Here is a 25,330-nt window from a genome sequence, read left to right on the forward strand (position 1 = left end):
ACCTAGAGCAAGTGGCTCCATCAGCAGGACAAGTAAACTCAGGAAAAGAAGCAAAAAGGAAGCAAACTAGTTGCTGATATAATGTTAAATGGCAGAGGGAAGCTTGAGTTACTCAACTGCTGATTGGCTTTCATCTTCTCTCTCCTTGTTTCTCTGATTCGATTCTTGCTTTCTACAGTTGATTTCCCACATAGCAAGCAGAGGGATCTTTTAAAGATATAAATCAGATCATGTTATTCCCCGGCTTAAACAACCCTAGGGGGATTTTTGTTGTACTTGTAATAAAATCCAGACTCCTCATCATAAATTAGCTCTTACTCTTGCCTCTTTACCTCTTCTCTTACTCCTCTCCCCTCCCTCTTTATCAGCCACATTTTATTTCTTTCTGTTCCTTGAGCCCTCGAGGTTCATCCTGCCAAGTTCATCCCATCTTAGGGGTTTTGTACTTGCTGTTCCCTCTCTCTGGAACACTCTAACCCTAGATCTTTGTGTGGCTAGTTCTTCATTCAAGCCTCAGCCCAGAGGACCTCATAGAGACCTTTTGTACCCTCCTAGACTCTTTTTCTTTTTTTTTTTTTTTTGGAGACAGAGTCTCACTCTGTCCCCCCAGGTTGGAGTGCAGTGGCACAATCTCGGCTCACTGCAACCTCCACCTCCTGGGTTCAAGTGATTCTTGTGCCTCAGCCTCCTGAGTAGTTGGGATTACAGGTGTGAGCCACCACTCCTGGCTAATTTTTGTGTTTTTAGTAGAATTGGGGTTTCACCATGTTGGCCAATCCGCTCTTGAACTCCTGACCTCAGGTGATCTGCCTACCTGGGCCTGCCAAAGTGCTGGGATTACAGGCATGAGCCATCACACCTGGTCTCCTAGACTCTTGATAGTGCACTAGACACTTGCCCTCTCACAGTTCCTGTGTTCTGTTTTTTCTAGCACTGACTGCTCTTCTTCTCAATTTTCTCATGTATAAAGGTGGTGTCAATGATAGAGGCACATAGCTCGTAGAGTTGTTAAGAGGATTAAACTAGTTACTATTTAGAAGAGTATCTGGAGCATGATATTGCTCTCAACTGTTAGCTTTATTGTTATATCATTCTTTACTACCTGAAATTGTCCTGCTTAGTTATATGCTAGTTTATTGTCTTTCATTCATTGCTAGAGTGTCAGCCTTTTGCAAGAAAGGATGGCATTTACGTATCTGTTTTACAGCTCGTCCGTGTTCCCAGTGTGTTGTCATGCACAGTAGGTCCTTGACAAGTACTTATAAAGTCAATAAATGAAAGGCAGGAATGCTTGTTTTGAACAGGCCAGAAAAAACATCAGTAACATTAAATTAAAGCTTGCGAAAGCTGAATGGATAGTAAAAGATTGTTTAGTTGTTCAAAATGGGTTTAGGATTTTTGGTCCAGAAGCATTCTGTTCCAGGACACTGAAAGACCCTAGGGATAATTCATTGTTAATTTTATTTTTATGGAATTTTGAAGAGTGGGAAATTGTTGGAATTATGATGACAGGTAAATGACATTCTGATTTTCAAGAGTGAGAAATGTGGGCTTAAAAACTGTAGACTAGGAGCTTTATGCTGCCTGTGGGCAGAATTCTAGAATGAATTGTTAAAAGGATGATTTGTGAATGCTTAGGACAGTGTTGTTGAGTGGGAAAGTGGAGCACCCTTAGAGAAAAGAGCCCTGTAGAAATGAATTGATTTCTTTTCAGGTGATTACTGAGCTTGGTGGCAGAATTGAGAATAAAGACTCCCTGACTCCAGACCAGTGTTCTCTCTGTTCCAGTAGTGTTTTCAGCCTGGGACCACAGAGATACTCAAATTCAAGCAAAATATAATCTTTTTTGGTGTGTCTTTATTTTGAAGATCATTTTTTTAAAAAGCCACTTTTGAAAACAGTTTCTCAGCTGGGGTACATCGACCTCTGAAAGTTCTAGGACATAGTCTCAGGAACCCAGGAAATTTAGTTCTCTTTCCCACCACTTTAAAAGAGGTCTGTGCAGTACTCTAGGTTCAGAAACTTGGCACCATGATATTTTGCCAGTTTATCTGATTAACTGAATGCCGTCTGTAGTCACTCTGCAGAATACAGTGTTATGTTCTTCGGTCAGACCTGTGCTGTTTAATATGGTTGTGCCTAGCCATATGTGGCCATTGAGCAGTGAAAATGTGACTCCTCTAAGTTGATTATAGACTACCATGTAATACAGTCACCCCTCAGTGTCCGACGGGTATTGATTGGTTCCAAGACCCCCTGCACATACCAAAATCCATGGATGCTCAAGTTCCTCATATAAAAATGGCATAGTGTTTTCATGTATCTACATACAGCCTCCTATATACTTTAAATGATCTCTGGATAATTTATAATACCTAATACAATGTAAATACTATGTAAATAGTTGTTATATGGTTTGGTTTTTTAAAGTATTTTTTTTAATGGTTTTATTGTTATTGTTTATTTAAAAAATATTTTCAATTCAAGGTTGACTGAATCTACACATACAGAACCTGGGATCTGGAGGGCTGACTATAGCATACACATTAGATTTCAAAGACTTAGTGTGAAAAAAGAATGTGAATATCTCATGATTTATTTTGAGTATCTGTTGAAATGATATTTTTGATATATTGGGTTTCATGAAATATATTAAAATTAATTTCATCTGGCTTTTCCTTTTTAAAACGTGGCTACTATTTAAAATTATGTATGTGACTGGCATTCATTAGAACTTGATACCTCTCTCAGGAGGAAAGGTGGAAGGAACTGGTGGATATCACTATGCAGATGAGGTGATATGACAGCTGCCTTCAGCTCTTTGGATGGCTCTCATTCATAAAAGAGATTCTTTCTGTTCTGTGTTTCTCAAAAGGTAGAAGGAAGACATAGAAGTAGCAAGTTAATATAAGATAGACCTTTCTAAAATAGTTGTCCAAAGATGATATAGGCTCCTTCTAGAGATAATGAATTCCTTGTCACTATACATAATTCAAGAAAAGGGTAAATAGCTGCCTAATTAGGTTGTTTAGAGGGAGGTCAGGTGGTTAAAATTAATGCCTTTCTAATCCTGAGAATTTGTGACTTGATGAAATTGGGCAAAGGGCTGATTTTACAGCTACATGAAATAAATGGATTCTATGGGCAGGAGAAGAAAGCAGTTTATTTCACTCCCTGTCCTTTTCCTTTAAACTTTCACGTGAATATTTTCCAGTTGAGGAGCTTTGCATTCTTGGTTACAGAAAGATGTTTGATTGTCTAATCCCAGGGAATCTGGTGAACACTGTATCAGTTAGGAATGTGCTTGGCAACAAGTAAACAAACAAGCAAACCAAAGTGACAATGGCAAATAAGTAGAGATATATTTTAATCCTATAACAAGAACTCTGGAGGTCAGCTGCTTCTGGCATTGATTCATTGGCTCAAAGGCATCAGAGCAAGTGTCTCTGCTATTCTCTTGGCCTTCCTTTTCCTCGTGGTAGCAAGGCAGTCACAGCTACCAACAGTGCATCTGTAAGGCTGGAAGAAGCACGGAAGGGGTGCAGCCCCTACTGCGTCTGTCGCTTTTCTCAGGAAAAGCAGTAGTCTTTCCAGAAATCCCTAACACAATTCTTCTGATTCATTGGGCAGAATTGTCTCATGGCCGTTCCTTGGTGCAAGGGAGGCTGCAAAGTGAATGTTTGCTCTTCTAGACTCTACGATTGAGATAAGACAGGAGGAGAAGGAGGTTGGGAATGCATTTATATCAGCCAAAAAGAACAGGGTCGGCCACAGATAGTTTTGAGTGTGACTGAGGGCACCACTCCCAAGTCAGACACAAGTGCCTGGGAGTTGAGACATCATGCAATGTCCTTTTTTTTTTTTTATTAAAAAAAATTCTTTCACTAAATGGTTTTAGCTGCCATTGATGATTGTAGATTTGGTTGAGTTTTATTAAACAGTTCTTTCTTTTTAGAGAGGAGAAAATTGAGGACCTGAGAAGTTCATGCCTTTGATTTCTATTGAAATTACTTATAGGGTAAGAGTGAGAGTTCTTACTTTGCCCTTTCCACCTTCCTGACTTCATCAGCAAAGAAGAGAATCTTGGCTTTATTTTTCATTATCTGCAAATGATATGTCCATAACAGTAGTTATTTGTCACAAAAATACTTCACAAGAGCATTGCTAAACAAATACACATGTTAGCAGTTCTGAAGGCATTTATTGTAGAGGAACCTGCTTGTGATGAGAAATATGAAATAATTGAGACAGTGGGCCTCTACCATAGAGGAGGTAAGAAACTAGTTGGGTGAAATTTAGTGTTAGAATGTTTTGTCAAAAAACTATTTTTGGGAGGCTGAGGCAGGAGGATTGCTTGAGCCCAGGAGTTTGAGACCAGCCTGGGCAACACAGCAAGATCCCATATCTACAAAAATAAATAAATAGAAATTAAAAAAATATTTCTTCATCTTTAACATTAATGGCGAATTAAACAATATAGTTTAGAGCTATATTTAATGGAAGTATATGTGAATTGGTGGTATAACAGATTTTCCAAACTCTTTTACTTGTGATTTCTGTGGCTATAACAGACTTCTACTCGCCTCTTGGGAGTTTCTTAAATCCTTTTTCCCCATTTTCTTTGGTCTATGATAAAGAAGTAATCTGAAGTAGAAAAAATTATTTAGGCTGGGCGCAGTGGCTCAAACCTGTAATCCCAGCACTTTGAGAGGCTGAGGCAGGTGGATCACTTGAGGTCAGGAGTTCAAGATCAGCTTGACCAACATGGTGAAATACAAAAATACAAAAATTAGCCAGGTGTGGTGGCAGATGCCTATAATCCAAGATACTCGGGAGGCTGAAGCATGAGAATTGCTTGAACCCGGGAGGCGGAGGTTGCAGTGAGCTGAGATTGTGCCACTGCACTCTAACCTGTGCGACAGAGCAAGACTCCATCGCAAAAAAAAGAAAAAGATACTTAGATGAGCTAATTTTTGAGGATGGTCTTATAAAGTTTATTTATTTTTTATTAATACACTTTATTTTTTAGAGCAGTTTTAGATTCCCAGCAATATTTAGTAGAAAGTATGAAGAGTTGCCTTATACTCCCTTCCCCTACAGATGCACAGCTCCTCCCACTGTCTACAGTTCCCAGGAAAGGTGTGACATTTGTTATCACTGATGAACTTACATTGACACATCATTATTACCCAAAGTCCATAGTTTACCTTAGGGTTCATTCTTGATATGGTACATTCTATGGGTTGGGACAAATATATAATGACATGTATCCACATTTATGATATCATACAGAGTATTTTCACTGCTCTTAAAAATTCTCTGTGCTCTTGACTATTCATCCATCCTTCCGTGCAACCCCTGGAAACCACTGATCGTTTTACTGTCGCCATAGTTTTGCCTTTCTAGACTACTGTACAGTTGGAATCATGTAGCGTGTAGCCTTTGAAGATTGGCGTCTTTTCTTGGTAATATGCGCTGAACTTTGCCCCATGTTTTTTCATGACTTAATAGCTCGTTTCCTTTTAGTGCTGAATAATATCCCATTGTCTGGATATCACCATATATCCATTCATGTACTGAAGGATATCTTGAATGCTGCAAATTTTGGCAATTATGAATAAAGGTGCTATGAACATCTGTGTGCAGGTTCCTGTGTGGACATACATTTTCAGTTCATTTAGGTAAATACCAAGGAACATGATTGCTGGATCATATTTTAAGAATATGTTTAGTTTTGTGAGGAATTACCAAGCTGTCTTCCAAAGTAGCTATACTATGTTGTGCTCCTACCAGCAATGAGTGAGAGTTCCTGTTGCATCATACTTTACCAGCATTTGGTGCTGTAAGAGTTTTGGATTGTGACCATCTAATAGGCGTATAGTGGTATCTCATTGTGTTTTAATTTGTGTTTCCTTAATGATATATGATATTGAACATCTTTTCACATACTTACTTGCCATCTGTATGTCTTCTTTGGTGAGATATCTGTACAGGCCTTTGGCTCATTTTTTAAATCAAGTTGTTCATTTTCTTGTTGAATTTTAAGAGTTCTTTGTCTATTTTTGGTAACAGCCCTTTATCATATGTGTCCTTTGCAAATATTTTTGCTAGTCGAACTCATCTTCTCATTCTCTTGACAGTGCCTTTCACAGAGCACACTTTTAATTTTAATGAAGTCTAGCTTATCAATTATTTTTCATGGATTTCTGCCTTTGTTGTTATATCTAAAAAGTCATCACCATACCCTTAATAACCTAGATTTTCTCCTATGTTATCTTCCAGGAGTTTTAAAGTTTTGTGTTTTACATTTAGGTCTGTGATCTATTTATTGTTTTTGAAGAGAGTCTTGCTCTGTTGCCTAGGCTGAAGTGCAGTGGCATGATCTTAGCTTACTACAACCTCCGCCTCCCGGGGTTTAAGCAATTCTCCTACCTCAGCCTCCCAAGTGGCTGGGACTACAGGCATGCACCACCACATCTGGGTAATTTTTGTATTTTTAGTAGAGATAGGATTTCACAATGTTGGCCAGGCAGGTCTCAAATTCCTGACCTCAAGTGATCCACCCACCTCGGGCTCCCAAACTGTTGGGATTACAGGCATGAGCCACTGCGTCTGGCCTGTGATCTATTTTGAGTTAACTTTTATGAAGGGTCTAACATCTGTGCCTGGATTCTTTTTGTTTTTTTGCATGTGGATATTCAGTTGTTCCAGCACCATTTGTTGAACGGACTGTCTTTGCCCCATTGTATTGGCTTTGCTCCATTGTCAAAGATCATTTAACTTTGTTTATGTGAGTCTAGTTTTGGGTTCTCTGTTCTATTCCATTCATGTATTTGTCTGTTCTTCTGCCAATATCACACTGTCTTGATGACTGTAGCTGTACATTAAGCCTTAAAGTCAGGTAGTGGCAGTCCTTAAACTTTGTCCTTTAACATTGAGTTGGCTGTTCTGGGCCTTTTGCCTCTCTATATAAACTTTAGAATCAGTTTGCCAGTATCCACAAAATAGTGTGCTGGAATTTTGATTGGGATTGCATTGAATCTATAAAGTTGAGAATAGCTGACATTTTGACAGTGTGGAGTCCATGAACATGGGATATCTGTTTATTCAATTCTTCTTTGGTTTCTTTCACCAGTTTTGTAGTTTTCCTCTTATAGATCTTGTACATATTTTGTTAGATTTATACCTAAGCATTTTTATCTTTGGGGGGTGCTAATGTAAATGGTAATATGTTTTAAATTTTTAATTTCACTTGTTCATTGCTGGTATATGAGGAAGTGATTGACTTTTGTATATTAAACTTTTATTCTGAATCTTGTTACAACTGCTTATTAGTTCCAGGAATTTTTTGTTTATCCTTTTGGAATTTTCTGCATAGACAATCATGTCATCTGTGAAAAAGACAGTTTTGTGTCTTCCTTCTTAATCTACATACCTTTTGTTTATTTTTCTTGTCTTAATGCATCAGTTATGACTTCCAGTTTGATCTTGAAAAGCAGTGGTAGTAAGGGACATCCTTGCCTGGTTCCTGGTCTTAGTGAGAAAGCCTCAATTTTCTCTCTCTCTCTTTTTTTTTTCCTTTTTTGAGACATGGTCTGGCTCTGTCACTCAGGCTGGAGTGCAGTGGTGTGAACATGGCTCACTGCAGCCTTGACCTCATGGGCTGAAGTAATCCTCCCACTTCAGTCTTCCAAGTAGCTTGAAATACAGATGTGCACCACCATGCCTCGCTAATTTTTGTATTTTTTGTAGAGATGGGGTTTTGCCATGTTGCCCAGGCTGGTCTTGAATTCCTGGACTCTAGCAATCTTCTTGCCTCAGCCTCCCAAAGTGCTGGGGTTACAGGTGTGGGTCACCATACCTGGCTGACTTTCTCACTAGTAAGTATGATGTTAGCTGTAGGGTTTTAAAAAATATGTTCTTTAACAAGTTGAGGAAATTCCCTTCTATTCCTAGTTTGATGAGAGTTTTTATTATGAATAGGTGGTGAGTTTTGTCAAATGATATGATCATGTGATTTTCTAATTAAGTCTGTCGATGTGATTGATTAGATTACATTTATTGATTTTGTATGTTGAACCAGCCTTGCATAATTGGGATAAATCCCACTTGAAAATGGTGTATAATTCTTTTATACATTTTAGATTTGATTTACTTATAGTTTTTTGAGGATTTTTATATTTATGTTCAAGAGAGATATTGGTCCATAGTTTTCTTTTCTTTTAATGTCTGGTGTTGGTATTAGGGTGATGCTGACTTTATAGGATGAGTTAGGAAGTATTTCCACTGTTTCTAGCTTCTGAAAGATATTGCAGAGAATTGTTACAATTTCTTCCTTAAATGTTTGATAGAATTTATCAGTGAACCCACCTGAGCTTGGTGCTTTCTATTTTAAAGGTTATTAAATATTGATTCAATTTTTTAATAGATGTAGGCCAACTCAGATTGTTTATTTTTGTGTGTGAGTACTGGCAGATTGTGTTTTTCAATGAATTGATCCTTTTCATGTATGTTATCAAATTTGTGGACATAAAGTTGTTTATAAAATTTCTTTATCCTTTTAATGTTCATGCGATCTGTAGTGATGTTCTTTTTTTCATTTCTGATATTAGTAATTTGTATTCTGTCTCCTTTTTTCTTAGACTGTCTAGAAGCTTGCTGATTTCATCTATCTTTTCAAAGGGGAAAAACGTAGGTTATTGATCTAAAGACCTTTCTTCTTTACTAATTTTTGCATCCAAATGCTATGCATTTCCCTTTGCTTTAGCTGCAAACTACAAATTTTGATGGGTTGTTTCCATTTTTATTTAGTTCAAAATATTTTTTAAAATTATCTTCAGAATTCTTTCACCTGTATGTTATTTAGAAGTGTATTGTTTTATCTCCAAGTACTTTGGAATTTTCCAGCTATGTTTCTGTTATTAATTTCTTATTTAAATCCATTGTGATCTGACAGCAGATTTTATATGGTTTCTATGCTTTTAAAGTTATTATAATGAGTGTTTTACAGCCTATAGTGTGGTCTATCATTGTGAATAGTCCATATGAGCTTGAGAAGAATGTATAATCTGCTGTTGTTTGATGAACTAGTCTATAGATGTCATTTACATACAATTGATTGATGTTGAGTTTATGTCCTTCCTGATTTTTTGACTGCTATATATGCCTATTTCTGAGGGATGCATTAAGGATTGTTATGTATTCTTGGAATATTGACCCCTTTGTCATTTTGTAATGACTCTATCTCTGACAACCATTCTTTCTCTGTAGTCTGCTATGTCTGAAATTACTGTAGCTACTCCCACTTTCTTTTGATTATTGTTAGTGTGGTATAGCTTTCTTCAACCATTTAAATCTATGTATGTATTTATATTTAAAGTGGACTTTTTGTAGACCACATATGGTTGGGTTTTGTTTTTTGATCTACTTTGACAATTCCTGTTTTTTATTTAGTGCGTTTAGACCATTGGCATTTGAGGTGATTGTTGGTTGAGTATATAGTTGGATGAATACCTACCATATTTGTTATTGTGTTCTATTTGTGGCCCTTGTGTTTTGTTTCTATTTTTATCTTCCACACTTTTTTGCCTTTTGTGGTTTAATATTTAGTATTAAATAATTTTACATTATTCCATTTTCTCTTTTGTAACATATCAAGTACATTTCTTTTAAAAAATTATTTGTAGAAATGAAGTCTTAACTGTGTTGCCCAGGCTAGTCTCAAACTCATGGGCTCAAACAGTCTTCCCCTCTTGGCCTCCCAAAGTGCTGGGATTAACAGGTATGAGCCACCATGCTCTTTTTTTTTGTTTTTGTTTTTTTAAACTTTTTAAAAGTGGTTTCCCTAGAAGTTTGCTGTATTCATTTACAACTCATCCAAGACCAATTTCAAATAACTCTGTACCACTTCATGGGTAGTGTGAGTACCTTATAATAATGAAATATTCCTAATTTCTCCCTCCTGTCTCTTGTGCTGTCATTCATTTTACTTATGCATAGGCATATATAACTAAATGTGTATGCACATACACAAACACACACACATGTATACATACACACACACAGTCAGCCCTCCATATATGTGGGTCTGCCTCCATGGAGTCAACCAACTGTGGATCAGAATATTTGAAAAAGAATAGATAGCTGCATCTGTACCGCACACGTACAGATGTTTTTCTCTTGTCATTGTTTTCTAAACAATAGAGTATAACAACTATTTGCATAGTATTGGGTATTATAAGTAATCTAGAGATGATTTAAAGTGTATAAGATGATGTATGTAGATTAAAAGCAAATGATGCACCATTTTATATAAGGGACTTGGGCATTCATGGATTTTGGTATACACTGGGGGTGGGGTCCTGAAGTCAATCCCCCATGGATAATAAGGGACTAGACACATAAGCATACATAACCAAATGCATTGTTGCCATTATTATTTTGAACAAACTTTGATCTGTTAGATCAATTAAGAAAATAAAATAAACATTTTATTTTACCTCCACTTACTCCTCCTTGATGCTCTTTTTTTGTTTATGTAGATCTTATTTCTGATCTAATATTATTTTCCTTCTCTCAAAATAACTTTTAACATTTCTTGCAAGGCAGGTCTACTGCCAACAAACTCTGTCAGTTTTTGTTAGTCTGCGAAGGTCGTTATTTCACCATCAATTTTGAAGGATAGTTTCACAAGGTACAAGAATTCTAAGTTGGTGAGTGTTTTCTTTTCCTCTCCACACTAAATAGTTCGCTCCACTTTCTTCTTGATTATGTGATTTCTGAGAAGGTGGATATAATTTTTATCTTTGCTTCTCTATAGCCAATTTACTTTTTTTCTCTGGTTTCTTTCAGGAATTTTTCTTTATCTTTTACTTTTTGTAGTTTGAAAATGATAGCATAGGTGTAGTTTTTGTTGGCATTTATCCTGCTTAGTATTTTCTAAGCTTCCTGGATCTGTGGTTTGGTGTCTGGCATTAATTTGGGGGCAATTCTCAGCCTGTATTGTTTTGTATATTTTTTCTGTTTCTTTCTCTCTTTTTCTCCATCTAGTATTTCCACTATACATGTGTTAAACCTTGTATACTTGTCTCACAGTTCTTGGATATTCTGTTTTTCAGTCTTTGTTCTCTTTGCTTATCAGTTTTGGAGGTTTCTACTGATACATCCTTAAGCTCAGATACTCTCTCCTTAGCTGTGTCCAGTCTAGTAATAAGCCCACCAAAGGCATTCTTCATTTCTGTTACAATGTTTTTGATCCTTAATATATATTTTTTTTTCCTTAGGATTTCTGTCTCTTTGGTTACATTGCCTATCTCTCTCTTTGGTTGCATTGCCTATGTGTCCTTGCATGTTTACTGTCTATTAGAGCCCTTAACAAATTAACCATCGTTGTTTTAAATTCCCTATCTGATAATTCCATCATCCTTGTCACATCTTTTTCTGATGCTTGGTCTGTCTCTTCAAACTGTGTTGTTTTGCCTTTTAGTATGCCTTGTAATTTTTTCTTGATAGTTGGGCATGAATATGGGGTAAAGGGATCACTCTTAAGTAGGCCTTTAGTAATGTAGTGATAGAAGTGTGGGAAGAGAGGAAGTGAAACCATCTTTGCAAAATTATGACAGTGAGAAAATCTGACATAGGAAAATCATGGTAGTGAAAGAAATCTAACCTAACTGACTCCATGTTGCTTCTCACCTCCAAGCCGTTCCTATTCATTCCTGGGCATAGGCCGAGCAAAATATGGGAAGAATTTACTTTATAGTTTAATTCTGAAGCAAAGATGATAACAGCTCCTTCCTGAGCCAAACCCCCTCTTTGCTTAGGGATTAGACCACCTTTGTAAAACTAAAAAAATTAGCCACAAGATTAGAAATTCTGGCTTAGGAGTCATGTAGCCAGAGGCCACAAGATTCCTAAACTTCCCAGTTGCTCCTATAGATAACATCACTATTGTAAAACCTAAGATTGGGCTGGGCGCGATGGCTCATTCCTGTAATCCCAGTACTTTGGGAGGCCGAGGTGGGCGGATCACGAGGTCAGAAGATCGAGACCATCCTGGCCAACATGGTGAAGCCCCGTCTCTACTAAAAATACAAAAAAATAATTAGCTGGGCATGGTGGCGGGCACCTGTAGTCCCAGCTACTCAGGAGGCTGAGGCAGGAGAAGGGCGTGAACCCAGGAGACGGAGTTTGCAGTGAACTGAGATTGCGTTGTGCCACTGCACTCCAGCCCGGGTGACGGTGAGATAGTGAGACTCCGTCTCAAAAAAAAAAAAAAAAAGCAAAAACCTTAAGATTGGTGTTTGAGGTATTTTTCTGACCCTGCATTCTGATGAACCAACCAGCTGGTGCCACCCAGACTGGTGAACTGGCTTATCTGGTCTTTTGGCCCCCACCCAGGAACTAACTCAGAACAAGAACATAAACGTCGACTCCCTATGATTTCAACCCAACCAATCAGCATTCCCTATTCCCTACCCTGCTGCCTGCCAAATTATCCTTGAAGAACCATAGCCTCTGGATTTTTGGAAAAGCTGATTTGAGTAATAGTAAGCTCCTGTCCTCTTGTTTAGCTGCCTCTGGGTTTATTAAACTCTTTCTCTATTGCAAAAACCTGCTCTTCTCAGTGCATCGGCTTTGCTGGGCGGTGGGAAAGATGAAACTGTCTGGTGAATACGGAAGTGTTCTCTTGTCCTGTGAGTAGGTCTCAGTCTTTGAGTAAGCCTGTGCCTCTGGACTGTGAACTTCACAGTGTTTCTCAGGTTTTATTTCCTTTTAAGTGGGACAGAGTTGCTAGACTCGGTTGGAATTATGTATTTCTGTTCATCGCATGGAAGGCTTGAGTGGGCTAGAGCTGAGAATTTCTCTTCCCTCCAGGCCAGTTAGGCTCTGGTAAAATCCACTGTCAGATGAGGCTCTGGTTAGACAGCTTCTCCAGAGGACAGGCCTTGTTAGGAAGACCCCAGTCCTCTGGCATATTTCAGAATGGTTCCTTTTCCTCCTCCTGCTGTTGGAAAGGGATTTTTCTTGGGGAAGTTTCTGCTCCAGGCCAGGTGCAGTGGCTCACACTTGTAATCCCGGCACTTACCTTGGGAGGCCAAGGTGGGCAGATTGTTTGAGCTCAGGAGTTCGAGGCCAGCCTGGACAACATAGAGAAACCCGGTCTCTCCTAAAAATACAAAAACTAGCTGGGTGTTTGGTGCATGCCTGTAGTCCCAGCTGCTTGGGAGGCTGAGGCAAGAGGATCCCTTCAACCTAGGAGGTCAAGGCTGCAGAGAGCCCTGATCGTGCCACTGCATTCCAGCCTGGGCGACAGAGCCAGACCCTGTCTCAAACAAAAACAAAAACAAAAGTTTCTGCTCCAGTATGTTGGGATTCTCTGTATATCCCTGTCTGTTGCTTCAATTTCAGAGGCATCAGTTTACCCTGTGATCTCACTTTTCTTACAAAACTAAGACTTGTTGATTTTTGAGTTTGTTCAGCCTTTTTACTTGTTAGGATGGAGTGGTGACTTTTCAGCTCCTTAAATACAGAACTGGAAACCAGAAGCCTCTTGACCTTTCATTTTTTGCCTTTGGAAAAAGTCAGGTAGTTAATACTTCTCTTTCAGGGTGCGGTTTGTTATGCAAAAACACAATGTAGATAATATATATTGCCAGTAAACGATAAGGCACATTGGATATAATTGTTATTGTCTTGCATTTTTTAGCATAGTTTTAGATGTTTTATTTTGCTGCAAAGAAATTTTGAGCAGAAGAATGTGACATGTATCTGTAAAGAACAGACATTATTATTATTATTATTATTATTTTGAGGCAGAGTCTCGCTCTGTCGCCCAGGATGGAGTGCAGTGTTGCGATCTCCGCTCACTGCAGGCTCTGCCTCCTGGGTTCACGCCGTTCTCCTGCCTCAGCCTCCCAAGTAGCTGGGACTACAGGTGCCTGCCACCCCACCCGGCTAATTTTTTGTATTTTTAGTAGAGATGGGGTTTCATCGTGTTAGCCAGGATGGTCTCCATCTCCTGACCTTGTGATCCGCCCACCTCAGCCTCCCAAAGTGCTGGGATCACAGGCGTGAGCCACCACACCTGGCCCAGACTTACTATTTTTTATGTTCATCTCCCTGTTAATTATCTTTCACTCCCAATATTCCCTTTGCTTTTCCTTTTTAACCAGTGGTCCAATATGGGTATCAGTGGAACAATATATGTCTTAAGAATAAAGCAATTTTAAACCACCATGACTACTAGCAGTGTTTAGCTGAGTTCTGTTTCCCAATTGTCACCAACTACTGCATATACTCCCTAGATATGCAGTTGCATGTTCTCACACTGTTCTGTGTTGAAGAAAAGAATGTTTTAAAACATAGAAATTGAACCAAATGCTATTACTATCTTTATTGACTTGAAAGGCCCTCATTCCACCCAATCCTGCCCTACTCCTGTCACCCCAATTCCTTTGTGAACTACTTTGGGAAATGCTATTGGTGGTGGTGGTGTGATGATATTGGTAAGAGCATGAAAATAAAAAGCTGAGACTATATAAGAGATTCAGATTTTGCTGAAGCAGAGAATTTGACTTGTGGAGTATTGTAATGCAAACTTTGGTGCACTGTTAATGGAAAGGATTTGCTATATTAAACAGTAAGCGTTCCTTGTAGGTTGAGAAGCTGAGGAGATTTATTTTACCATTTAGTGTGTAGAGAATTTGAATAGGAAAGTAGGTGGGTATAGAGCGCCTGTCTGTACCATTCATTGTTGGGGTTTATATATACCTTTTTCTCTTAGTCCTCAAAACCCCCTGTCTGTAATGTAGGTATTTTCCCCATTTTGCAGATAAGGAAGCTCAGACAGACGAACTTTTCTGAGGTCTCAAAGCTAGTACATTGTGGGGCTGTATTCAAACCCAGGGCTGACTTCAAGACCTGTGATTTTTCTACTGAATTAACCTGAATGCTTGCAAAGTCTGTGGCTCTAATTGTTTCTGTGGCGAATTAATGTTCATGAACTAGTGAAGAGTAAATAGTTTAGTTTTTTGAGATGGAGTTTCACTTTTGTCACCCAGGCTAGAGTGCAATGGTGTGATCTCGACTTACTGCAACTTCTGTCACCCGGGTTCAAGCGATTCTCCTGTCTCAGCCTGCCAAGTAGCTGGGATTACAGGCACCCACCACCATGCCCAGCTAATTTTTGTATTTTGATTAGAGATGGGGTTTCACCATATGGGCCAGGGTGGCCTCGAACTCCTGACCTCAGGTGATCTGCCCACTTTGGCCTCCCAAAGTGCTGGGATTACAGGCGTAAGCCACAGCACCTGGCCAATCGTTTAGTTTTTAAATGACTCCCTCAACTTTGTTAGGTCTGTTTATTTGAGAGCATGTATTTATTTGGGGCTATACATGTATTTTTATATTTACCTATTTTATTTATCTCAGGTCTTGCTTTTTACATTAGAGAAGGAAGCTTTACTAGTACTCTAGTTGGAGGGGTGCATCTCTTTATCAGGAAAGAATCTTATTCAGATACATACATACATACATTGTATTTATTTATAAATACAATAATAACACTGAAGTATCAATAACCACAATTTATTACTTTTTTCCTCGTTTTTTTTTTTCCCCGCTGTGGAGCTTACCAGGTAGAATTCTGGTTTTGGTAGCAGAAAAGTGGCAACTTTTTGAATTGTGGCATTTGAGATTAGACTGATATACAAAATGGTGTACTACAGCAATCTAGTTAACAGAAGGGAATAGCACTGTTGTCAAAGACATAGGAAGGTCTCTTGTAACTGAAAGAACCCTCTTTGGCATTTGGCTGTCTCAGTTTCATGATAACATGACGAAGCAGGAACCTTGAAATTGCTCCTGTTTATATTCCATTCCTGGATAATTACCATCTATACTTAGGTTTCGAAAGGTCCTCTTATTTTGTGATTGCATCTTTCCGCAACAACTCTTATTATCCTGTTATGCAATTTGCCTTATTTATGATGCTCAGGTGGGAAAACGTTCAGCCTCCACAATTGAAAAGATCGCCCTGATTGAGCATTTTGTGGTGCTTTTGCTTGTTTTGCTGTTGAGCAAACTGAGTTCAAGACAGGTGAATTTTTTCCAGATGTGCATTTGAATAATTGGACAGATCCCTGTGGTCTCTTCAGTAATAACACAAGTGACTGCTTATTCTCGCCTTCTTCCTCCATGCCTGGCTTCCTGTGATCACTCTGCAAAGGGCTCTGTAGTTGCAGGATGACTCCACAGTTAATATTGAGCTCATGAGGAGTAAATAGTTCATCCAAGCTGGGAATCTCTGAGAGCTTCATTAGGTCTGCTTATTTGGGACAGAACCTGTCACTATCCAGGAGTCACACAGCAGATCAGTTTTCATTTGCTTTGTTACCATTTTAGGCATGAAATAGAACCATTTTCTCCCAGAACATGATGTTCCTGTGTAGTAATAAGTGATAGCACTTTATGGGCGTTAAGGAGTCTAGAGCCAGGCCAGTTAGCAACTGAAGCTGTAATGACTCAACTGGACACTGACCTCCTTTTCCTGAAGTTATATGAGCAGAGACAGGTAAGGGAAATGTGGCTCGGTGACCCACAGTGCTCAGCGCCCAGTTCAGTGACAGGTAACCAGGAGAGCTGAGCCATGGAGAGGCCAGCAAGCCAAAGGAATTTGCTGCCATGCTCTGACATGGAAGGCAGGGTGCACTCAGCTCTGTATTGATGACATTCTTAAGTCTGCAGGACTTAATGCAGTTTCTGGATGTGTCTCCTCATCACCACACCTGTTCAAGGGGGAAAGTAGGACCCACCCCAAGAGTCGGCTCTATAGAAGTTTTTCCTGACAATACTCTCTACTTCTGGAGGTAGACTGTGTTTTTCTCCTGTCCTCTCTAATACAGAACTTGCGTGTTACTATATGCTACTTGTTTATCTGCCCTCTGGACTGTGAACCCTTGAGGACAGGGATATTGTCTTATCACTCTTTGAATTCTCAGTGCCGGGTACATATTACGTGTTCAACACATGTTTGTTGAATAAATGAAGCAGTGATGTTTGGCTCCTTTCTTCCACAGGCACTCCACCCTTCCAAGGAAAATATTATAGCAGCTATCTATAACTGGTAATCAGAACTAATGAAATATGGTAGCACAGCCATGAGTAGAGTTGAAATGATCAGAGTGATTATAAAATACTTAGGAATAAGCTTAACAGAAATTGGGCAAGACCTTTATGAAGAACACTTCCAAACTTAACTAAGGCACATAAAAGAACACTTGAATAAACAGAGAAACATGTTCATTGGTGAGAAGAGTCAATGTAGTAAATATGTCAATATCACTTTTTGTCCACATTAACCTAAAATTTAATAGAATTCCAGCATAAGCTGTAACGTTATTTTTATTCTATGGAATTTGATAAAATATAGTAAAGTTCAGAAAACATTGCCTGAGACTAGTGAAGAATGAAAAGAGGGGAAATTTTATCTCATCAAGTATTAAAACATAAAATATAGTAAATATAAACAAAATGGTAGACAAACTAAGAAATTGGAAGCCAGTATAATCTGGATACCAAAACTTGACCAAGGCGCTGTAAGAAAAAATTGTAGCCTGAAGCATGGATGCAAAAATCATTAACAATATATTAACAAATGGAATCCAGCAAAACAGAAAAAGGATAATATATCATTACCAAATGGGGTTTATCCTGGAAGTGCAAGATTGGTTTAGCATTTGAAAATCAATGTAATTTATTGCATTAATGGAAAAAAAGAAAATAAGAGCATAGCTACAACAGGAATTCTAGAAGCAGGCTTGAGCATACATGGAAACCTAGTACAGGTTCACAATCCTTTATCTGAAATGTTTGGGGCCAGTTATATTTCAAAATTTAGGGTTTTTAGCAGTGTCTCTTAATCAAATTCATGTAAATTTCCACAGCAGAACAGATTAATACGGACACTAAATGGGATGATAAAAACCAGAAATAGCCTCACATTAGCTCAGGTCAATTTTTACCACCAAATGAATTTAAGCACCAAACTGCAAAAAACAAAAGACTCTGTTTTCAGAGCTTTATGAGTTCAGAATTTCAGGTTAGGAATTATCAACTTTTTAATGTCAGGGTGGCACATCAAGTCAATGATGAGAAGATTTATAAAAGGTGTTGGGATTACATACTAGTCATTTAGAGGGAAAAAAAAGGATAAAATTAAAAACTAATGTCAATGTGGAGAAAATATTGGCTACATATATAGTGGCCAAAGAGTTATTGCCCATAGTTTATAGAGAGCTCTTACAGATTAATAAATAAGAGATGCATTCTCTATGACAAAATCAGACCAAAGATATGAAAAGATAATTTGCAAGAGAAGAAATACAAATGGCCGCCGAATTATTTACTACTACTGTATCACTATCACTACTACTAGCAGCTACCATTTTCTGTTTATCGTTTGCCAAATACTAGGCTAATGTCATATCTTGCTTAAGAAAACGCTATGAGACAGGTGCAATTATTGACATTGTTCTATGAGGACAGTCCAATTTAGGGAGCTAAAGCAGCTTATCCTAGATCATAACATTTAGCAGAACTGTTGCAGCCCAGGGCTGTCCGCCTCTGAAACTCTTGCTCTTCAGTATAACACTGATCTACTGCTCCTATATATCAGTATTTGTACAAAAAGAAAATTCATTGAAAGCAACCAGAAGTTACCGTTTGTTTTGCCTATCAGATTGGCAACAGTTGAAAAGGAATATTCATAGCCAGGGAAGATCAGAGTGTGAAGCCTGCACTCTCATATATTGCTGGTGGTAGTGTCAACTGCCATGAGTTTTCTGGAAGGCACTTTGGCAAAATGTATTGAAAGCTACATCCTTTGATACAGTCTTTCTACTTCTAAGAATTTGTCTGAAAGGACTAGTTAGATAAGTGCTTATATGTAAATAGTGTTCGTTTCAGTGTTATTTATGAAAGCAAAGAGAAAGAAACTTGTCCATCCGTGAAAGATTGGTACAGAATTGAAGTTGTAGAGCTATATTTATTATTTAAACACTGACCCTCATTTACTTTTTTTTTTTTCCTAAATGGAGCTTCGCCCTGTCACTCTGGCTGGAGTGCAATGGCACAATCTCGGCTCACTGCAACCTCTGCCTCCCGGGTTCAAGCAATTCTCCCACCTCAGCTTCCCAAGTAGCTTGAATTACACCCAGCTAATTTTTATGTTTTTAGTAGAGACGGGGTTTCACCATGTTGACCAGGCTGGTCTCGAGCTCCTGACCTCTCAACTGATCCACCTGCCTTGGCCTCCCAAAGTGCTGGTATTATAGGTGTGAGTCACTGTACCCGGCTGACTCTCATTTACTATTGGATGGAAAAATAAAACAAAATAAAACAAAGCATGTTGCAAAACAGTTTTGTGGTGCAACTGTATATTTGAAAAACTCCAAGTCATATACACATATGCCAAGAAAAAAGTCTGGGGAGGCTGTGAAACACAGTATTGACAGTGGTATAATTATTAGTGTTTTATTTTTTTCTTCATATTTTCCAGCAGTATTTATTGGTTTATTTTTGCTGTATACATAGACTCCAGTTGAAAAAGGTATTTAAAAATACATACTATAATTTTCTCAGACTGATAGAACATCTCAACTTGAAGATTAAGCACAGAACTTGGGGATGTTCATCCAGGTCTGTATATTTGCTTTTGTTAGGGAGTATGTAGGTACTTCCTGTACTTATATTTTACTTTTTGAAAGTTGACACAGGCATACGTTCACACATACATTATTTCCCACATGTTACTCCAAGAATTTCTAGACTTCTATTTCACTGACTGTGTTTAAAGTAATACTTTGCCAGCGACTTGGTTTACACATCCAATCAGTGTGAAAGTTATGTGAGTATACTTCTCCACAGATACAAGGAAGTCCTCTTTGCCCAATCAGTAGATCAAGAAGGCGAACACCTTCTTAATTGCAAATGAAGTTTTAAAAATTTGGCTTAACAAATATAGCTATAAGATTGCTTAACAAATATAGCTATATGGCTTAACAAATATAGCTAAGGAGACCTACCTGAGGATTCTTCTGGTTTAGAAAAGAATTATTTCTGATAGGGAGACAATCATGTTGGGCATATCTTAAAATGCTTGATATAACCTTCAAAATTTATTATGAAACAGTGAAATCTGGCCGGGCACAGTGGCTCACGCCTGTAATCCCAGCACTTTGGGAGGCCGAGGCGGACAGATCACCTGAGGTCGGGAGTTCGAGACCAGACCGACCAACATGGAGAAATCCCATCTCTACTAAAAATATAAAACTAGCCGGGCGTGGTGATGGGTGCCTGTAATCCCAGCTACTCAGGAGGCTGAGTCAGGAGAGTCACTTGAACCCAGGAAGCGGAGGTTGTGGTGAGCCGAGATTGCGCCATTGCACTCCAGCCTGGGCGACAAGAGTGAAATTCCATCTCAAAAAAAAAAAAAAAACAAAAAACAGGAAAAACAAAACAAAACAAAACCCAGTGAAATCTAGTATTTTATATGACATGAGCAATTTGCACAGTGACTTTGAACATTATCCTGACCATCAAAGAACATTGTTTAATAAGAATTGTGGACTAAGTAACTTTAATGTGCATTTTCATGGCACCTCTAAAGATTTGGATGCAGAGTTATGAGCTCCATTTGATTGAACTGGTAGTTTTAGAAACAGATTTTCAAATTACTTACCAAATATAAAAGGAAAACACTTGTATTGAAAACACTGGTTGCAGATCGCTCTAAAGGCCATTTGGGACAACAGAACAAGGCGACATCTCAGAGAAAATGGTTAGTAATGGGCTCTTAGAGATGGTGTCTTAATGCAGTAGTTATTTTGAATTATCTTTAAAGTGGTTTGTTGACCCTTTCTTCTGTTTTGACATTCTCCTTTGAAGGCATGCAAGTTATACTGATGGTATTTGAATAGTGGAACTCTTGTGTAGCAGTTTAAGAAGGTGCATTTTAGAGTCAGACAGACCTGGGTTAAAATCCAGGCTCTACCACTTAGTCATTTTTTGAGCTTTGGCAAGTCACTCTAGTCTCTCTAAGCTTTAGTTTCTTCATTTCAAAAGTACAGACCTGACAGAGTTGTTGAGAGGATTAAATGAAATAATTTTTGTAAAGAGCATAACAGTGCCTGGCACATATTGAATGTTCAGTAAGTGGTTGCTCTTTTTATCATAAGTAGTCTGATTTCTTTTGGAAGATTTTTGTAATAATATGTAGTGTAATGAAAAGAATGCACACTGTGTTGTCTAATAGACCCAGATTTGAACACTGGTTCTGCCCTTAACAACCTCCTAACCTTGGGCAGATCATTCTGCTCTGCGCCTCAATTTTCTTCCCCAAGAAATGGAGTCATCATGCTGACCTTGTTAGAGGTTGTAAGGATTTGAAGTGATATAGGCTAAGTGTCAAACTCTATGCCTGGAGGAAAGTCAGTATTCAACAAATGGTTACTATCATTCTTGTTATAAAGCTAATAAATATCAAAGAACATCTTAAGGCTTTTAATATTTTTCCTTTTCTCTTTTTTATCTTTAGTTGTAATTCTTTAAGGAATTGCATACACATAGCTAAGACTGTGCAATGTAAGAAAAGTGTTAATAAGTTATATAAAAATGCATTGTAATACTACATTTGGTAAACAAAGAATAAGAATCTGTAGGTAGGGATTATATGAGTGGAGAAGGATGTGTACTTAGGGCTTGGCTTTGGGGTGTCAGAGATTAGCGTATGAGGAAGAAGAAGCAGGAAAAGGCAGTGTTTCATTTCTCACAATCACCCCTCTCACCAGCAACATTGAAGAGGTGATGTCATGGGCCTCTGACGCTGTGCTTGTCCCCATCACCCAGCCATCTGGAATAGCTGCTGGAGGTGCCCAGCGTGCCAGCACTGAAGGAAGGCCTGGCTGCTTGGCAAGCATTGGTGACGCTGTGACATCGAGTTCCTGGGAGGCTGCCTGCTCAGGTGGACTGCTACATGCTGTATGTCTTGCTTCATATTTGCACAGTATGGTGCTTGATGTGATTTATTCATCCATTCATCTATCCTTTTTTTCTTTCTTTTTTTTTTTTTTTTTTGAGACAGGGTCTCACTCTGTTACCCAGGCTAGACTGCAGTGGTGATCAAGGCCTCCTGGAGTCTCAACCTCCCAGGCTCAATCGATCCTACACTGCAGCCTCCTGAGGAGCTGTGACTATAGGCATGCACTACCACACCCTGCTAATTTTTTATATCTTTTGTAGAGACAGGGTTTCGCCATGTTGCCTAGGCTGGTCTCAAACTCCTGGGCTCAGGCTGTCTGTCCACCTCAGCCTCTCAATGTGCTCCGAGTACAGCCATGAGCCACCTGCCTGGCACATATTAAATGTGGCACATATTAAAATGCTTTTTTCCCTTCCTCCCTCCTTCCCTTCCTTTCTTTTTTCCCTTCATCTCTTCTTCCCTCACTTTCTTATATCCAGCCATCCATCTGTTCATCAGTCCATCCATCTGTCCATCCATCCATCCCATCCATCCATCCATCCATCCATCCACCCATCTATCCATCCATCCATCCATCCATCTTCTAGGTCCTAGATATAGTAGTGAACAAAACAGTCAAAGTCCCTTCCCTCAAGGAGCTTACATTTTAGAGATTCAAAGCATTTTCAAGTGTGTTATTTCATTTGCTTTTTAAAACAAGTATGTGAATTTTGAATTTTTTAGTATTTTCATTTGCTAGATGAGGAAACAAAAATATTTTGAGATTAAATAACCTACCCAGGATAAGAGTGCAATGAATAAAATCCATTATTTTTTATTTAGAACTCTTTTATATATACCACTTTTTGTATCCTAAACAAGTTTTCATCAATGAAACATATTTTACGCTGTGTTTTTCTTAATACTTTAATTACAGGTAGCCAAGGGAATTTTAAAGAACATTAAATGCACTCAACTAAGCTGCTTTAACCTTTCAATATGTTCCCACTGCTCCTAGAATAAGATCTGAAACCCACTGCATCATTGGGCCAATGCCTCCTTCACAGCTCTGTGTCTGGGCCCTGTCCCTCGTATTGCCTGTCTTCTGCAAACGCTAGCCTTCTTTCCTGACCTCAGAGGCATTGTGTTCCTTCCAGCTTCAGCCCTTTGCATGTACTGTTCCCTCAGCTTGGAATCCTCTCTGTTTCCCTTTTTGTCCCTCTTCCCCCTATCTTCACCGAGCCACTCAACTCACAGATCTCAGCTTTCATGCCACTTCCTAGGGGAGGCCTTTCTCGTCCCCCTGCCAAGGTCAGGTCCCTGTACCATATGTGCTTTCTCATGGCACGCTGTGGTTTTCCTTCATGACTCACCTATCACAATCCAGGATTTTGTTGACTGCCTGCCTCCCCTTCCTGTGAAGGTTAGAGGGTAGCTCCATGGGGGCAGAACGCTAGTTATGTCATTTTCACCACTGATTCCCTGGCTAGCACTGGGCCTCCTGTAGCCCCTCCAAAATATGCAAATAAATGAATGAACAAACACTGGGGCAGCATGGAAACCCAGAGCGGCACAAGCGAGTTCAAATGCTTATGGTTTATTCCATCTCACTTCCCTCTAGGATGTGATTTTAGCAATGTAGGCAGCTTACAAAATGGCGCAGGTTTCTTGTGTTTTACTAATGTGTAAATAAGAGAAAGTAACTATTAAGATACGGAAAGTTAGTAAAGTGGCAGCAAAAAGTGACAAGGGGTGGGGACCCAAATACAGAGCCTAGGGAAAATAGAATAAACCAAGTTATTTGTTTTTATGTCTCTTTTCCATTAGACTGTGAACAAGTTGAAGTCAAGTCCCAGAACTTATGTTTATATCCTCAAAGAGACTATAGTGCCTGGTTCATAATAGCTGTGGAATAAATGTTGAATGAATGAATGATACACCTTTTACCTTTGAAGCTGACTTTCTCGTGTTCTTCATGCTGATACTAGAAATAGGAACAGTCAGTCAGGTACAGTGGCTCATGCCTGTACTCCCAGCACTTTGGGAGACCAACGTGAGAAGACTGCTTGAATCCAAGAGTTTGAGACCAGCCTAGGTGACAAAGTGAGACCCCATCTCTACGAAAAGAAAACCAAAAGAAATTGGGACAGTATTATTTATAGAAAAAATACTAGATCTAGAACCAGAGAGACCTAGGTTAAAACTGATTTAAAATGAGAATAATTATTCCTATCAAGTGGAGTTGTTGGGAGGGTGATATAGATGGTGTATATAAAGTGCATAGCAAGCCAGTTGTGGTGGCTCACGACTGTATTTTCATCTAGTAGGGGGCTGAGGTGGAAGGATCCCTTGAACCCTGGAGGCTGAGGTTGCAGTGAGCCGAGATCACGCCACTGCACTCCAGCCTGGGCGACAGAGGGAGACTCTGTCTCAGAAAGAAGTGCATAGCAATCACCGGGCACATCTAACAGCTCCTCAAAACATTTAAGCTCCCCTTTTTTGCCTCTTTCCCTTTGGAATAATTTTAGAAAGACTTTTGGGGAGCATGACATAAATCATTAAAAAAGAGCCTCAAAGCAGAATCGTGGCAATTGAGCTAGACTTGTATTTATGAAAGCAAGCATGATGCTGGGATGCTTAAATAACAGTATAGTACATTGCAAAGGAACTGGGGAGTAATGTACCTATTATTCTTGTCCATGGTCAGTCTATTACTAGAAAACAGTGATCACATTGATTTCTTTTTTCTTTTTCTTTCTTTCTTTCTTTCTTTTTTTTTTTTTTTTTTGAGACTGTCTTGCTTGGTCACCCAGGCTGGAGTGCAGTGGCTCAATCTAGGCTCATTGCAAGCTCCACCTCCTGGGTTCATGCCATTCTCCTGCCTCAGCCTCCCGAGTAGCTGGGACTACAGGGGCCTACCACCACACCCAGCTAATTTTTTATATTTTTAGTAGAGACAAGGTTTCACCGTGTTAGCCAGGATGGTCTTGATCTCCTGACCTTGTGATTCACCTGCCTCGGCCTCCCAAAGTGCTGGGATTACAGGCGTGAGCCACCGCGCCCAGCCGACCACATTGATTTCTAAAGTCCTTATGTTCAAAACTTGCTGTGCTGACCACCATCATTTATGTTTTCCCATCTCTACTTAAAACATCAGCTAGTCCCAACTTTTCCTCTAGTTATTTCTTTTATTAGATTTATTCTGTTCTCCACAATAAAATCTACTATTGCCATCCATGCCAATTCAAGTAGTTATAATGGGTGGATATAGGGTGTGTTAAATGTTGGTAAATCCACTGAGTTCCTTGAGCT

General features: G+C 39.0%; 1 protein-coding gene and 1 long non-coding RNA gene across 13 annotated transcripts in view; one reads left to right on the top strand and one right to left on the bottom strand.

Moving 5' to 3' along the window:
* CRADD (CARD and death domain containing adaptor protein) overlaps positions 1-25,330 on the top strand; it is a 254,797-nt gene that overhangs the window by 39,625 nt on the left and 189,842 nt on the right. The window contains exon 3 of one of the 12 annotated variants that reach the window (XM_017868393.1): positions 21,849-22,038. The exons of the other annotated variants lie outside the window; for them this stretch is intronic. Coding sequence (XP_017723882.1) covers positions 21,849-21,865 — 17 coding nt within the window. The 3' untranslated portion in view covers positions 21,866-22,038. Of the gene's footprint in view, positions 1-21,848; positions 22,039-25,330 lie in introns of those variants that run through there. 12 annotated transcript variants of the gene reach the window in all.
* Positions 1-25,330, bottom strand: part of LOC108527238 (uncharacterized) — a 30,486-nt gene that overhangs the window by 3,400 nt on the left and 1,756 nt on the right. Inside the window, exon 2 of the long non-coding RNA XR_001884759.1 lies at positions 23,966-24,135. This is a non-coding gene — a long non-coding RNA (uncharacterized LOC108527238). The remainder of the gene's footprint in view (positions 1-23,965; positions 24,136-25,330) is intronic.

The sequence above is a fragment of the Rhinopithecus bieti genome, unplaced genomic scaffold, assembly GCF_001698545.2.
Source record: "Rhinopithecus bieti isolate Rb0 unplaced genomic scaffold, ASM169854v2 scaffold_2453, whole genome shotgun sequence".
In the NCBI taxonomy this organism is placed as follows: Eukaryota; Metazoa; Chordata; class Mammalia; order Primates; family Cercopithecidae; genus Rhinopithecus; species Rhinopithecus bieti.